Here is a 14,226-nt window from a genome sequence, read left to right on the forward strand (position 1 = left end):
TATATCAGTCGAGTGTAACGCGCGCGCCCGTCGGGACTTGATGTTTTGCCTTTAATAAATAATTTCTTTTGAATACAATTTATGATGTTTTAAGAATTTGATCGTTAAAATATTAACTATTACCTTTCCGTGTAGGTAAATGAAACGGAAGAGTAACATCGATAAGTAGGTACACCAAATTACGACAAGCTAGTTCTTTTGCCATAATGCATAGGCACCCCAACAATATTCAGTAAAAAATAAAATTGTTGCCAAAGTACAGCGAGTAACATTAGATTAAGTTTGTGCAAAGCCAAATAAATACAAATATGATTTTCGGGTGGTGCCTCTCGTTCTAGGATGTAGCCGTTTCGTGTTTGCGTAGTAAGTAGGTAGGTATGATTTGTCATTCTTTCTTCTGTGATAGTAGGTATGTTTAATTTATTTGTCTTATGTTAAAATAGGTATGAATGAAGACATTGTATTAAAATAAGTACTTTTTTATCCTAAGTAGGTATATTTAAAATGTTATTTTTACAAAGGTAAAATCCGTACCGCGCGGGAATAACTTGACATGTCATTTTTGCGTACTTTTCAGGGGAGCGATTTTAAAGTTTAGAGTTCTCTGGTAAATCTGAATTAATGATAATTGATATTTTTATGATTGAAATAAGCTAATTTGATGCGTATCTTTCGATTGGCGTAAGAATTTAATTAAATTATCTTCTTAATCTATTAAAAAAAAGACTTGTCAAGTTGTGTACCGACGACTTGTCAAGTTATTCACCAAAGAAAAACAAACATTTAAGGTGTAAAAATTGGATTTAAGTTAATTATTTTGAATGAAGTTTAAGTAAAAAAACAAAACATAAAAATAGAACATATTTTTATCACTTTTGCAATGAAATAGTAACAAATTTATTAGAAAAATCAAATATAATCGCAGATTATGATTGCTTTTGATCAGATAATTGTACGTTTACTTAAAATAAAAAAAAAAGACAAATAAAAGAACAAAAGCAATGCTTCATAACAAGCACAATTAATTTTAATTATTTTAGGCTTACCATTAAGCTTAAAATAATTAAAATTAACTGAAATATTTTTGCGTAAGGTCGACACGCCCTTTCGCGTCCACCGTCCAGTTCACGTCCAAATGACGGATCACTCTAGAACGAAAGCTATTGCTATGATTCCCTGAATGTATGACAGGTAGGGTTTCTGCTCGAGCCTTCTCGAACTCGAGAAAACTCGAGAAATTTGGCTTCATTCGAGACGAGAAAAAAATTACCGGAGCTCGAGAATTCTCGAGTTTCGATTTTGAAGCTTTAATACTCTTGAAAGCCTGTTTTCTTAGACAAAAGTTAGTTTTTAATTATTTAATATAACCTATTTAAATCAGTCAGAGTTAAACATACATAATAAATAGGTATGGCATACTCGACTAAGGAATACATACTACTTAGTTTCGATTGAGATCATTAATTGCAAATCAAATCAGTTAAAAAAGGAAGACTAGGCCAGTCTAAAAGCAACGTGGTTAACGTTGCTTTTAGACTGGCCTAGTCTTCCTTTTTTAACTGATTTGATTTGCAATTAATGATCTCAATCGAAACTAAGTAATAATGTTTACCTACGAGTATGCCATACCTATTTATTATGTATGTTTAACTCTGACTGATTTAAAGACCGAAAAATTTGTTAACTGTCTGTTAGGTTACGTACTCGTGCCTCCTCGTAAAGTTTATTCAAGTCGTTATCCTAAAGAAATTTAAAAAATTATTAAAAAGTGTTTTTTTGTTTATAAAAAAAAACTATTTATCGTAATTTTGCTACATATTTGGACTTGTGTCCTTTGGAAAACAAGTGATTCAATTGTAGCTCCAGATTTTTTATTTTATTTTATTTTATTTTATTTGTTTAACAATGTTTCAACAGCATTAATTTGTACATAAATGTGCAATTTTATTGTTATTTATCTTTAAAGTACACGCGACTTTATGACTTTTGTTCCTTTAGTAATAACTAAGTTATGATTAGTTAATATTAATTATGAAAGAAGATTTCATTTTTTGTTTGTTTCCTTACCAAAATAAGTGGTACTAAATTCTAATATTGATTGTTGTGCATTAAAGTAGGTATATTAGATTAAAAAAAACTGTGTTTTTATTAAATTTCAACCGATTTCAAGAGTTTTAATTAAAAGACTCGAGACCCGAGAAAACTCGAGATTTTCGCCTCGAGAATTCCCGAAACTCGAGAAAAAAAATAGGTCGAGAAATCAGAAACCCTAATGACAGGTAAACCCACATTAAAAAAATCTTATAGCATGCTACCGTTTTTGCCAAATATAAATCCCACGTGAGCAGGTGCGCGTTTCAAGGTAAGTTTTTAATATATTTAGGTCTAGTTTGGGATTTACCGCAGTCTCTAAGCCTTAACCATGAACCATACAATACGGATAATGATATCGGTGATAGTACTTTATTAAATGACACTTAAAATAAGGTGGATGCGAATTTACTACAATGAAATTTCCACTTTGCGTCAGAAGTGATCGCGGTCTGGTCTAACTGGGCCTAAGATATTAAAATATACAAAACATTGCATGTTGTATATTATTTAAAACGTTATTTACATGACTTATCGAACACAAAGATTTTTTTTAGTACTTAGGCCTTTTCCTGGACGCTAATACACGCTCCAAATGTAGCTTACCCTTTGTGATAACCAATTTGCGTCCACATTATCACGACAATTTTTTAAATACAGAGTAAAGACGTTGTAAATAATATTAAAAAGCAAACTGTGCCTAGAGAGGAGACCATATTGCAAATTGAGCCATGCTATTGAAATTTAAAAAAATGAAATAAACTAAAATATATTATTATGAATGTTGATAATTATTAAGTGTGATACCTAAATATTTTGAATACCAATTAGTAAGATTTTATCTTTATTTTTTTATTTCCATGCTGTTATTAATTATTAGTGATTTGAATGCATTTTTTCTATAATATTAATATTACAAAGATATTAAAACTTCTAATGGTTTAAAGCAAGTTTAATACTATACTTATAAAGACTAAAGGGAGCATAATGACAACAATTTTTCGTTTAAAATGATTACGAAAAATTGTATATTATTTTTATTCCTCAAATCTACCAACTCACTAAATAGACGAGATCTGGCGTATCGACCCTACTTACCTCATCATTATTCCTAATTAATGTCATTGAAGTCAATAGACTATAAAAAATATCCGGAACTTAAAGTTGACCTAAAAGTTTATTATTAGATTTTTTACTTATATTCGGTTGTCAAACGAAATCTTAGTCTGTTATGAAAAAACATAAGTAGATAGTACCTACCTATTGACTAAACTTATCCTTCTACTTTCAACTTGCTATTTAAACGTTAATTTAGTTTTAAACTATTGAAAATAGTAATAAAAGTAATAATTAATGCTTAAATATATTAAAAAATATTTTCAGGGGTTGCAAAGTAAAAAACATTTAAAGACGCTCGAAATCCTGACAATGTTATATTTTAACAACTGCTAAAACACATATAAAAATATGATTATACGAATGTAATAGCTGGATAACTCCAAATATCCAAACTCTCGACAGTGTGCATAACTAGACAACTGCACATATCATGGATGTGTTTAGTACTCAGAGGGGATCATAACTTGATAACTGTTTTTGTCAAATTAAAAACGAAAATCCATAAATGTATAAGTCGAAATATTAACAAATACATGTTCTGACATACATTGATAAATCGAAATATAAATGTTTGTACGAATAATATTAATTGGATATATCGTTATGTCAAATATTTATTGCCTAAATTGGAGATATTTACTTGTGAACAAGAGCTGTATTTCAAGTATTTTTGGATATTTCGAGTTGAGTTTTTTATACCAGAAGGGTATAAGGTAGAGGAAACGTTTAAGCTAATAAAAAAAAAAAAGTGCAGGTCGAGATGTCAAGTTATTCCCGCGCGGTACGGAAATAACACTAATACTTACCTACATACGTACCTCATTACAAATACCTAAGTAGATTAATTCTATTTTTTCACTAGACAGCATAGCAACCCTAGCAGCGTAAGAAGAGTTCAGAGGCACGCGATAGAAAGAGACAAAACTTGTAGGTGAATAAAATTGTAGGTACGTAGTGCTGTGCGAGCTGAATTCCACTGTATCGCGTCGCAGCAAGACTCGCATTTATTTAAATCGTCTTGCGGAGTAATCCTTCTGTACCTGTACTATTACTTATTCTGTGATAATACCCAACGTTTAAAGAATTAAGATTAATACACTTAAATATTTACGTAGGTATTTACATCTTCCTTCATGTGCATCAGAAAATACGAGTGCAGCACTTATGACTTTCGATTTGCGCATTAATATTCGTACGCGCGGTCAAGGCTTCCCGCCATCTGTTCTCGAGATACTTATAAGAAGTACTTATATTTCTTGTTTTTTGTTATTCCTCCCTACTGCGTATATTTTCAACATACTCAGTCTCACCTTACAATACTGGAATGCGTGAAAGGGTTGAAAAGTGCCTACGTACCTACCTACCTACTTAGTTAGGTACTTATTATTCTTAGGTAAGTATATAAATTCATAATATGCAAACGAGAGTCTCATTTAATAAGTACTTTCATTTTCATATTTCTACAGGTCTAACATTTATGGATTTTATTTTATTTTCTTTATTCAGAAAACCTCAGGTCCTTAAAATACTACAAACAGGGGACAAAGTAGAAGACGAGCAGGTACTTCTATTCTTTTCTTAAGAAAGACCGAACCCTTAGAACTTACATCCTTACAAGGATTGCTGCACCTCACCGCGATTACAATATTAACTGTGAAATGTCTTTAAAAATATTTCACGTACCTAGACCATGATGATGTCAACCAGTTACCTGATTATGAATTCTGTTAAAAATAAATAACCTTTGAAAGTTATTTTAGTTGCGAGCAGTGAGATGACTTGCTTCGAACGCATTGATATGCGGTCACTCCCGACTCCCGAATGCGGTTGTGATTGAATAACAAAAGAATGAAATTGGAACATTTTAACATACGTTTATGTAGTTGAACAATTTTACGAAACCATGCTTTAAATCCAAAAAGTTTATAAAACAATACCATCCTCCCCAACATTACGTAATTTTAATTTTGCACAACGGCAAAGTTAGAGTTAGAACTTTGTCACCTAATTGATTTCGACAAACAGGCGCCATCTTTTGAAACGCATGTCGCACTTGCAGTCCTTGTGTACAGTAAAAAAAGATAAGTAAATTGTTTAAAAATACGCTTGTTGTTTTCAAAGGTGCCTTACCTAATTAAAAGATGACCGGTTGACCTCGTCTCGTTAAATTAATCGTAATTCCTAGCCAGTCAGTCTAGTTGTTCATTTCCTACCGCATGAAAATAGTAAACACATCAATAAATGCCGTAGTTATGTACTTAAACACAGAAGTTAAAGAAAACTTTAAGTTTGAATCAGCAACACCATCATGGTGTCATGTCAAGGTTAAATAATATATTTTTCTGGTTCAATGAACATTCTTACATACAACCTATTTTGAAAATTTTCCTTTATTTTGAATTTCACTAATTAACATAACATTTGTGCGTAGGTATAACCATTGTTATTTTTTTCTTGCTTTGGTAAAAGTGCGCTACTTTAAAATAATGTGGTAAAAGTGTCAGCATTTAAGTTTATAAAATTGTAGTAAATGGGTGACTACGATTCTACGCATTAGGAATGCAGACTATTTCTACAATTTGCTGATATAAATATCTAAAATGATAAATAACTACATTTTGCAGTTAATAAATAATAAAAACTTACCAGTATGGACCCGTTTATATCAATTTTAATTAAGTTTCGATCGCATTTTTTCGTAATAATTATTAGATAATTAAAAGTTTTAATTAGTTAAAAATAAAAAACCTTACCTGCGATTCCACTGAACATTTTGACTAGCTAAAATAAATTCACTGTTTGCACAAAACTCCACAAATTATTCCAAGTAGAGCGCACTAAGCAAGAATTCCACAAACTTATGAATCAGGGACACCACTCCATAGATAAGAATAAGTACTACGTATAGATAGCCGTCTCAAGGTTTTGATAGAAAGAGGCGCCATCTAGTTCTCAAGCTCCGTACTCGCTTCTGCTTGTAACACGGTGCTTTCGTCGTTCATGGTTCGTATCCAGGTATTATTCCAAATATTATTTTGAGGCGCAGTTTTATTTTGGTAGATTTTTTTCCAAAACAATGCAACAGTGCATTAATTTGGAAAAAAAAATCTACCAAAATAAAACTGCACATAACCAATTGCTAAACAAGGTAAAAGAAATAAAAAACAAATATGTAAATCATTTAAAACTTTTATTTTTACTTTTATGTGATACAAAATATCTGTGCGCTAACATTTTCATAGGACAATTTTCATCAAAAACTATATTTTTACCATTTAATATATTATTTATTTCTTTACACCAGTCATTTATCATCAAGGAAATTCCTTTACATATTATAAGTTCTTTAACTTTTTCTTTATGACTTTCGCATGTCACAAAATTTAATGTTACAAGAGAAGTGGTTACCAATTTTATATATTCGGATATTTGATCCGATTCACACTGTGTTGATAAAATTAACAATGTGATTTCTTCTATATGCAATAGGCATTCCAGCAAATGTTTATTGGGATAGTGAAGATTGCATTTTTCTGAATATTTTTTCATAGTTATAAATTTTGAATAGATTTCTTCACCATCCCCTTCTAAATCACTTTTACACATTTCACAATAACCAATATTTTTATAAATTGTTTTAATAACCCAACCACTACAATAAGCAGCTGCTGCGCATTTTTCGATGTTTAACGGATTTTGGCTTTTTATTAAATTATCAATGTTGGTTAGATCCATGTTTATGTGATCAAAATTTATTATTATATTTTTAGGTAAGGGCCTAACAATGTTTTCATAAAAAAGGTATTTGAGATTTTGTAAACAATAGCCATCATCACTTTCGCAATTAGCCCCAATTGATTTAGGCGACACCATATTATTTATTAAAAGCGCTTTATAAGAAGCCTCAAATGCCGGCACTGTAGGCATTATATTTCGATGCCCATGAGCCCTTATTGCACCAAAAAAATTTTCTAAAGGGTCTTGATTGAAATTGCGCAGCAGTAAAGATTTGAGCCCAATGGAATGTAATTTTTTTGTTATTTGCTGGAATGCTTCTATAGTTTTAATCCAACTTCTTAAAGATGGAACCACCCCTGAGCGTGCTCCACCAACAAATTGCATGGATTTTAATATTGGTAGACTTTTATACCACAACTTATGATGTGGTGACTTTGGCGAGACCGCAGATCGGTAAACTTTACCCTTTTCAATTCTGTTGTAACTACCGTTTACGGAATCGAACAAATTGTCGAAAAATAATAAAATTTCTGCAGTATCTTGAGCTTCTTTTGGGATTCTGCCAGTTCCTATAAACAAACACATTATATAGTTACATACAAGTATAAAATATATTTACATACTTGTTTTAAATAAAATTATTATAAGGTAGTCCAGATAGTGTCGTGCACCAAATTAATTTTAATTTATTAATTCGTTAATCAAATTAATTGTAGTCAAGTCCAATGTATTCAATGCATTTTTGTAAAATTAAATCCTTATGTTAAAGTCAGTTAAAAACGAATCTAGACATTATGAAATCATGGAATATTTCCAAGCAGATGACATGAAACTCTTGCAGTAGAAACTAAGTTATAAATTATAATATTCGTGACTATGATGACTGGCATAAAAGGCAAGTACAAATAAATGTTTACCTGCTGTAAATCCCATGGCAACGCTGACAGTTTTACTAAAAAGTTCCGTGCAGTATTTAACCTTCATTTTAGGTATTAAATTAGGAATTACATGGCGCGCGGTAAGTTTAGGAATTAAGCGCATGCCTTTATAGCTTGGGCCCTTTTTGTATAGAGCTTCTAAATGGGCCCATTTTGCCGTGCGCTTTTTCCCATTCAGAGTAAATTCCAAATTTTTTGTAATCAGATTTATTCTTATTCCTTTTAAAAGATGAGGGGGGTCGTATAGTGGGTAAATTTTGTGTTCGTTGATTTCAAAAAACCCCCCTTTAAATTCTTGATTCTGCCTTATATAATGACCTTTGGTGTCATTTATTAGTGAATTTATGGCAGCCATATTAGTGGATCCCTGGTCGCACGTTGTCGAAATGACTTTGAGTCCGGTTGCTAAAACGTTTTCAATTACTGTTTTTAATTGCCTTTTGAGCTTCTCCGTTTTTGTGGATCCAGTACAAAAGCTATAAGCGACAGGCTGCTTAAATTTTTTGAATACTCCTCTGACCATAAATACCAACACGTGATCAGCAAATTTTCTTTCGCGTTCGAATCCGTCGTCCTCAAAACCTTTTATTTTATCGGTATGTTTATCAAATGCAACATGGGCAGCAATGGCCATTTCGTCAAATATTATAGAGCAATATCTATGCTTACTAGGCATTTTTTCTACCCTTTTCTTTAAATTATTAAAGATAATATCATTTATCCCAGGCATTAAATATGTTTTCGTCATTAATTTGTTCAAGGTAGTTTTTTTCGGCAGAACACATATTTGGCTCAGCAAGCGATATGCCTTTGGACTAGGTTTATATAATGATAATGCCAATATCTTTTCATCTAATGTGAAACGATGTCCTTTGGGGTGTTTTGTAGATTGTCTTATTTGCATATCAAAAAATGTTTTTGCTGCTGGTGACAAGTCTTTTGTAACATATTGATAAGCTTTGGAACGGGTCAATTTCTTGGCTATTTGTAACTTTTGTATTAATCCCGCTTTTGCTTTTTTGCATCGTCTGAGTTCCGCTTGTGTTTTGGCGACTGCTTTATATAGATCTTGTTCAAATTGGTTCTTGAACATATGGCCTAAAATTAAGAAATGGTAAGAGTTAGTTTAATATAACCACATTATTATGTATAAAAAAAAAAAAATATTTTCCTTACTTCTAATAACACCACTGTGAGTCCTTGTGCTTGGCTGCTTGCTTGCTGCTTGCTGGTCATCCATTGTCATGGGCGGAGGCCTTTTAGAAGTTGGTTGTGGTGCACCTGAAAAGAAACACATTTTATAATTTACTTCATTCTGGTTCAAATGAGCATGGTATCTTGAAAGATAATAAGAACCTCTTCTTCTCTAATTAATTCTGGTGCTCAAATTCACAAAATTTCATACAAATAATCCGGCCAGATATTTGATTATGAGATTAGAGTTATGCAATAAAGATTTTGAATTTGAGTTTAACTAAGATTAAAACAAAGAGGCAAGATACGGCTTATGCGTCTCGTAAATGTCGAGTTCGAATGGCGTCCCAGGATGGCATTTTTGACAGGTAACAATCGGCCTTACCTACACATTACACGCACGGAGAGCCTTTTTGTAATGTTTTTACCCGACTGCGCCAGAAGTATGGTTATGTTTTTTTTAAATAAGCTCATACATGTGTCGTCTAAAATCATCCATAAGAGTTTATCCCGGCTCAGCGGCTGGGCATCAGTTTTCATTTATAAAATAAAACAAAACTTACTTCTAGTAACACCAGTGTAAATCATAGTGCTTGTGCTTGGCTGCTGGTCATCCATTGTCATGGGCTGAGGCCTTTTAGAAGTTGGTTGTGGTGCACCTGAAAAGAAATACATTTTATAATTTACTTCCTTCTGGTTCAAATGAGCATGGTATTTTGAAAGATTATAATAACCTCTTAAGACCTGATTCTGGTGCTCAAATTCACAAAATTTCATACAAATAAACCGGCCAGATATTGAGATTATGGGATTAGAATTACGCAATAAATATTTTTAATTTGAATTTGAGTTTTACCCAAGATTAAAACAAAGAGGTAAGATACGGCTTATGCTTCTTGTAAATGTGAAACTCGAATGGCGTCCCAGGATGCCATTTTTGACAGGTAACAATCGGTGTTTTAGATGACCTAAACTGAACTGGCCCACCAAACTCATTGACAGGGGGACGCCACCATCGTTCAACTTTATAGTTTCCTGCTGCTTTTACACTGCGCGGAAATTAGAAAAGTCAAGTTAATGTGAACACACACCAAACAGCGGGGTGGGGATGAAAATCATTTATTTATCATCCCCACCTCACTGTTCGGTGTGTGTTCACATTGACTTGACTAATTTCCGCGTAGTGTAAAAGCATCATCCAGCATGGAAAAAGTCGGAACCAGCTATCCGGTATTGACGGTGGCGCCCCGCTGTCAATGTCACGGATAGGACAGTTAAGTATATTGGGTCTATACCTACGCATTACACGCACGGAGAGCCTTTTTGTAATGTTTTTACCCGACTACGCCAGAAGGAGGGTTATGTTTTTTTTTAAATAATAATAACTCATACATGTGTCGTCTAAAATGAGTTTATCACGACGCGCATCCTAGCCCGGCTGGGCATCAGTTTTCATTTATAAAATAAAACAAAACTTACTTCTAGTAACACCAGTGTAAGTCATAGTGCTCGTGCTTGGCTGCTGGTCATCCATTGTCATGGGCTGAGGCCTTTTAGAAGTTGGTTGTGGTGCACCTGAAAAGAAATAAATTTTATAATTTACTTCATTCTGGTTCAAATGAGCATGGTATTTTGAAAGATTATAATAACCTCTTAAGACCTGATTTTGTTGCTCAAATTCACAAAATTTCATACAAATAATCCGGCCAGATATTTGATTATGGCATTAGTTTTACATAAGATTAAAACAAGGGAAGATACACTTAAACGTCTCGTCACGCTCGAATGGCGTCCCAGGATAGCATTTTTGACAGGTAACAATCAATCTTACCCACACATTACACGCCTTTTTGTATTGTTTAAATATGAACAATTTAAGAACTAAAAAGAAAGACCACGGCATCACTTTTCATTTTAATACAATGAAAAAAAAACATGATGTCAGTGCCTTGTTTTCACGTCCACTGCTGGACAAAGCCCTCCTCCAAGGTCCAGCATAATTTTTTATATTATGCAATATAAAATTTCAGTGTCCTAGTTACAATAGGCTCAATCAATGCTGGGTTATTATTTATTCCGATTTTTGCCACTTGACATTTTGTCCATTGTTTCATTTTTGTTATAATCTTACCCCCTTACTAATAAAAAGTTACACAGTTGTTGAACACTGTTTTAAAATGATATTTCCATACTAAACGTCACTTTAAAAAACTGTTCAACGAGCGTGTAAGTTTTATTAGTAAGGGGGTTAATAATTAAAAGTTCTGTAAACTCTTATAACTGTTTATGAACTCATACTGATTTGTAAATAAACTATAGGTACAATACCATTTTAATGTTTTGCTGTTTTATAAAAGAGAACACTAATAATATTTACTTACTAGTATTAGGACCACAATAGATCTCTTTATATGTGGGTGGCTGCTGCTCACACACGTCCATAGGCTCTGCTGTGTAACTGGATGGGACATCTAAAAAATAAAGACAAATTTAATATTTCATCCGTCATAAGAATAAAAAATTGCTCGACTTGGAGATATGTAGAACAACATACATGGTGACATTGCAAGATGTTGCCTTAGTATATTAGGAATGTCAGGACTTAATTTATGCGAAAGAAGAAAACCACGCTCCAGTCTACAGTGGTTGCGGGTTCCAATCCTGCAAGGCCATAATTTTGGTACAAATGTCAATCCATAATTATTATGGCTTTTATACATTATAAACATAGTAGGAACTTATTTATGTTAGTAGTTAGTGTCACAAAATTTATGTACCCTATTTTTATAGGGAACTTAGGTAAATGTGTTAGGTACAACTAGTTTATTACAAAATTAACAACTAAGATTTTGGAAGAATGGTGTATAATGTAGGTAATGATAACCTGTGTCTTAGTTTAATTACAAGTAATTAATTAAAAATAATAATTACGGATGTATTTTTACACAAATTTACATGCCAGCTGCGCTGGTGAGATAAATTGCACATCTCTTTAACATAAGACCACTTTTAAATTTAGTACCACACTATCTCGGTGAATAAAATTTTAGAATGTGTGAAAAAAATATTACATAGGTAATAATTATTATTGTCCTATATGTATATGTATAACTAACTAAAATACCTGGAAGATGCAGTGTTGGAATTGCCAGTTTGCTCAATCTGTTTTTCGGGTAATGATATATTTTATTAAAATGAAGATGGCAAATTCTTCTGTTGGCAAATATATGTTTGTCATCCTCTCCATCAATACCAGCATTTTTCACCCATGTGCGAAACTTTTCCAACTCTTTCAATGGATTCGGAAAGCTATGAAGAATGGCACCTGCAAAATGAGATTTAAGTTAATGTCAAATTGTAATCTTTCTCAGTTATAGTTTGTTGTAACACCTGAAGCTTGGCGCAAATGGGCTATTGACCAAAGCCACCGGTGGCCATCAACATATTAAAATACAAGTTATTTTTAAATTGAATTTTCTTTTATTATGTCTCCGTAACAATTTGTGCACTCCATTAGTTTAGAGTATTATATTATTGAGTGGCATTGTAAACTAATAGTGGGTTAGGTAAGATTACAAATTGTAGTCTAACTGCGCCAGATTATAATCTGGCATGAGTTCACAATTTATTTTTTGATGGCATAAACATAAGGTGTTTTTTTTAATTTTATCATCACGGATTGCAATAAATTTATACTCTCACAAGTTTGAAGGTTGTTTGTTGTTAAGACTTTAGTTGTACTTTATTTAGATACCTATTCATTCTACATCATCAGATTAAGATGAGATTGAATAGTAGGTAGGTACAAGTTTTATTAAAGTAATAAATTTTTATGGCACTTGGCAGCTAAGTAAAGCATAAGGTTGGTTATTTGTAGGTAACCATTTATTACTGTTACAAGTATTTATTTACTAACCATTTTGAAGTGATGATTTGCATGAAGAAACACAGCAGATCTTCTGAGGCATGGTTGTGGTCACACAAGCACATAAACAAAAGTAAAAGTTCACTTTCTCAGAGTCACTATCTCAACACGACACGTAGGTATAACAGAGTCACTATCTCAGTCACTTTCTCAACACACACAAGACCTGAAGTTAGAACGGAGGAGCATTAGCTCGACTCAACGTTTTACTATCAAGGATCGCGAATGCAAAGAGAAAGAAATCCAATAAGAAAACGGAGCGCGCAACAGCAACGATCAAGTTTTCAAATTAGAATGTCAGATTTGACGTTCAAGTGGTTAACCGACATATTATGGAAGCGTTCACACGATTCAAGACTTTTTAAAACCAATTTTAATTTTTCTTGATTATAAAGTTTTAAGAGACTATAAAATATTTTATAGAGTTCTATTTCAATTAAATAACTTTTAATAATAAAACATTGTATAACAAATTAATATTTTTATAAACGTAAACGCATTTTAAGGTCAAAAAAGTACGGGGTCAGGCGGATAGATGGCGCTTGCGAGCCTCGATTTGATACGTACTAAGAAAGACGAACTAGCATGCACCACTCTACCCCGAATGGACGCGATCGAATCGAAATACCTTCAAGGTTCAACTACAGTCCGCAGCAAGTCGAGAAAACCATGCGGCTAAACCAGCCGGTATTTTTATCGCTGACGTCATAACTTTATTGCGTTTTGTTATTCCATTGGCAATCTTTATTTACTAATTTATAATTATTCATAATACAAATACGCATAAATATTTTTTATAAGAATTTAAACATAAATTTTATTCATGGGTTTTATGAAAAAATATCATAAAATGTAGACACATCATGGTATTACTTTTTTCATTAATTTCTACCACAAGCGGTATTATTTATTGCTGGCAACATTGATAACCTTGCGTTGCGATATCTGTAGCTCACAGATATGGATTAGAGCTGTAGCTTCATGCTTGCGATTGAGAACTTACGCTACTTCCGGACAGACAATGTACTTTTATCACTTTAAAATTCTATAAAATTGTGGTGTATTATTATTTTAATAATACATCACATTAATAATTACAAAATATTTGTGTCAAATGTTAATTGAATACTTATTTTACTGAATTGTTTAGAGATAATAGATTTAAAAGTAATACAGTCGATTGGCTATAAATCAGTTGCTTAGCAACCAAATGACATGACA

At 32.4% G+C, this 14,226-nt stretch overlaps 2 protein-coding genes across 3 annotated transcripts in view; both read right to left on the reverse strand.

Annotated features, from left to right (window-relative positions):
• LOC135075302 (perilipin-4-like) overlaps positions 1–6,085 on the reverse strand; it is a 38,515-nt gene extending 32,430 nt beyond the window's left edge. Inside the window, exon 1 of the mRNA XM_063969694.1 lies at positions 5,964–6,085. Coding sequence (XP_063825764.1) covers positions 5,964–5,982 — 19 coding nt within the window. The 5' untranslated portion in view covers positions 5,983–6,085. The remainder of the gene's footprint in view (positions 1–5,963) is intronic.
• Positions 6,086–6,335: 250 nt separating this feature from the next.
• Positions 6,336–13,340, reverse strand: LOC135075610 (uncharacterized). Of its 2 annotated transcripts, XM_063970023.1 has the most exons (8): positions 12,997–13,340; positions 12,205–12,405; positions 11,462–11,551; positions 10,560–10,655; positions 9,644–9,739; positions 9,063–9,167; positions 7,866–8,984; positions 6,336–7,517 (listed from the first exon to the last, which is right to left on the reverse strand). In XM_063970023.1, the coding sequence occupies exons 1-8, from the start codon at positions 13,046–13,048 to the stop codon at positions 6,388–6,390; spliced, it is 2,889 nt and encodes a 962-aa protein (XP_063826093.1). In that variant the 5' UTR covers positions 13,049–13,340; the 3' UTR covers positions 6,336–6,387. The 2 variants fall into 2 exon arrangements, with proteins under 2 accessions (XP_063826093.1, XP_063826094.1); XM_063970024.1 differs by lacking the exon at positions 6,336–7,517 and having other exon boundaries at positions 7,735–8,984.
• Between the last annotated feature and the right edge of the window lie 886 nt (positions 13,341–14,226).

Source organism: Ostrinia nubilalis, chromosome 10 (genome assembly GCF_963855985.1).
Source record: "Ostrinia nubilalis chromosome 10, ilOstNubi1.1, whole genome shotgun sequence".
NCBI lineage: Eukaryota > Metazoa > Arthropoda > Insecta > Lepidoptera > Crambidae > Ostrinia > Ostrinia nubilalis.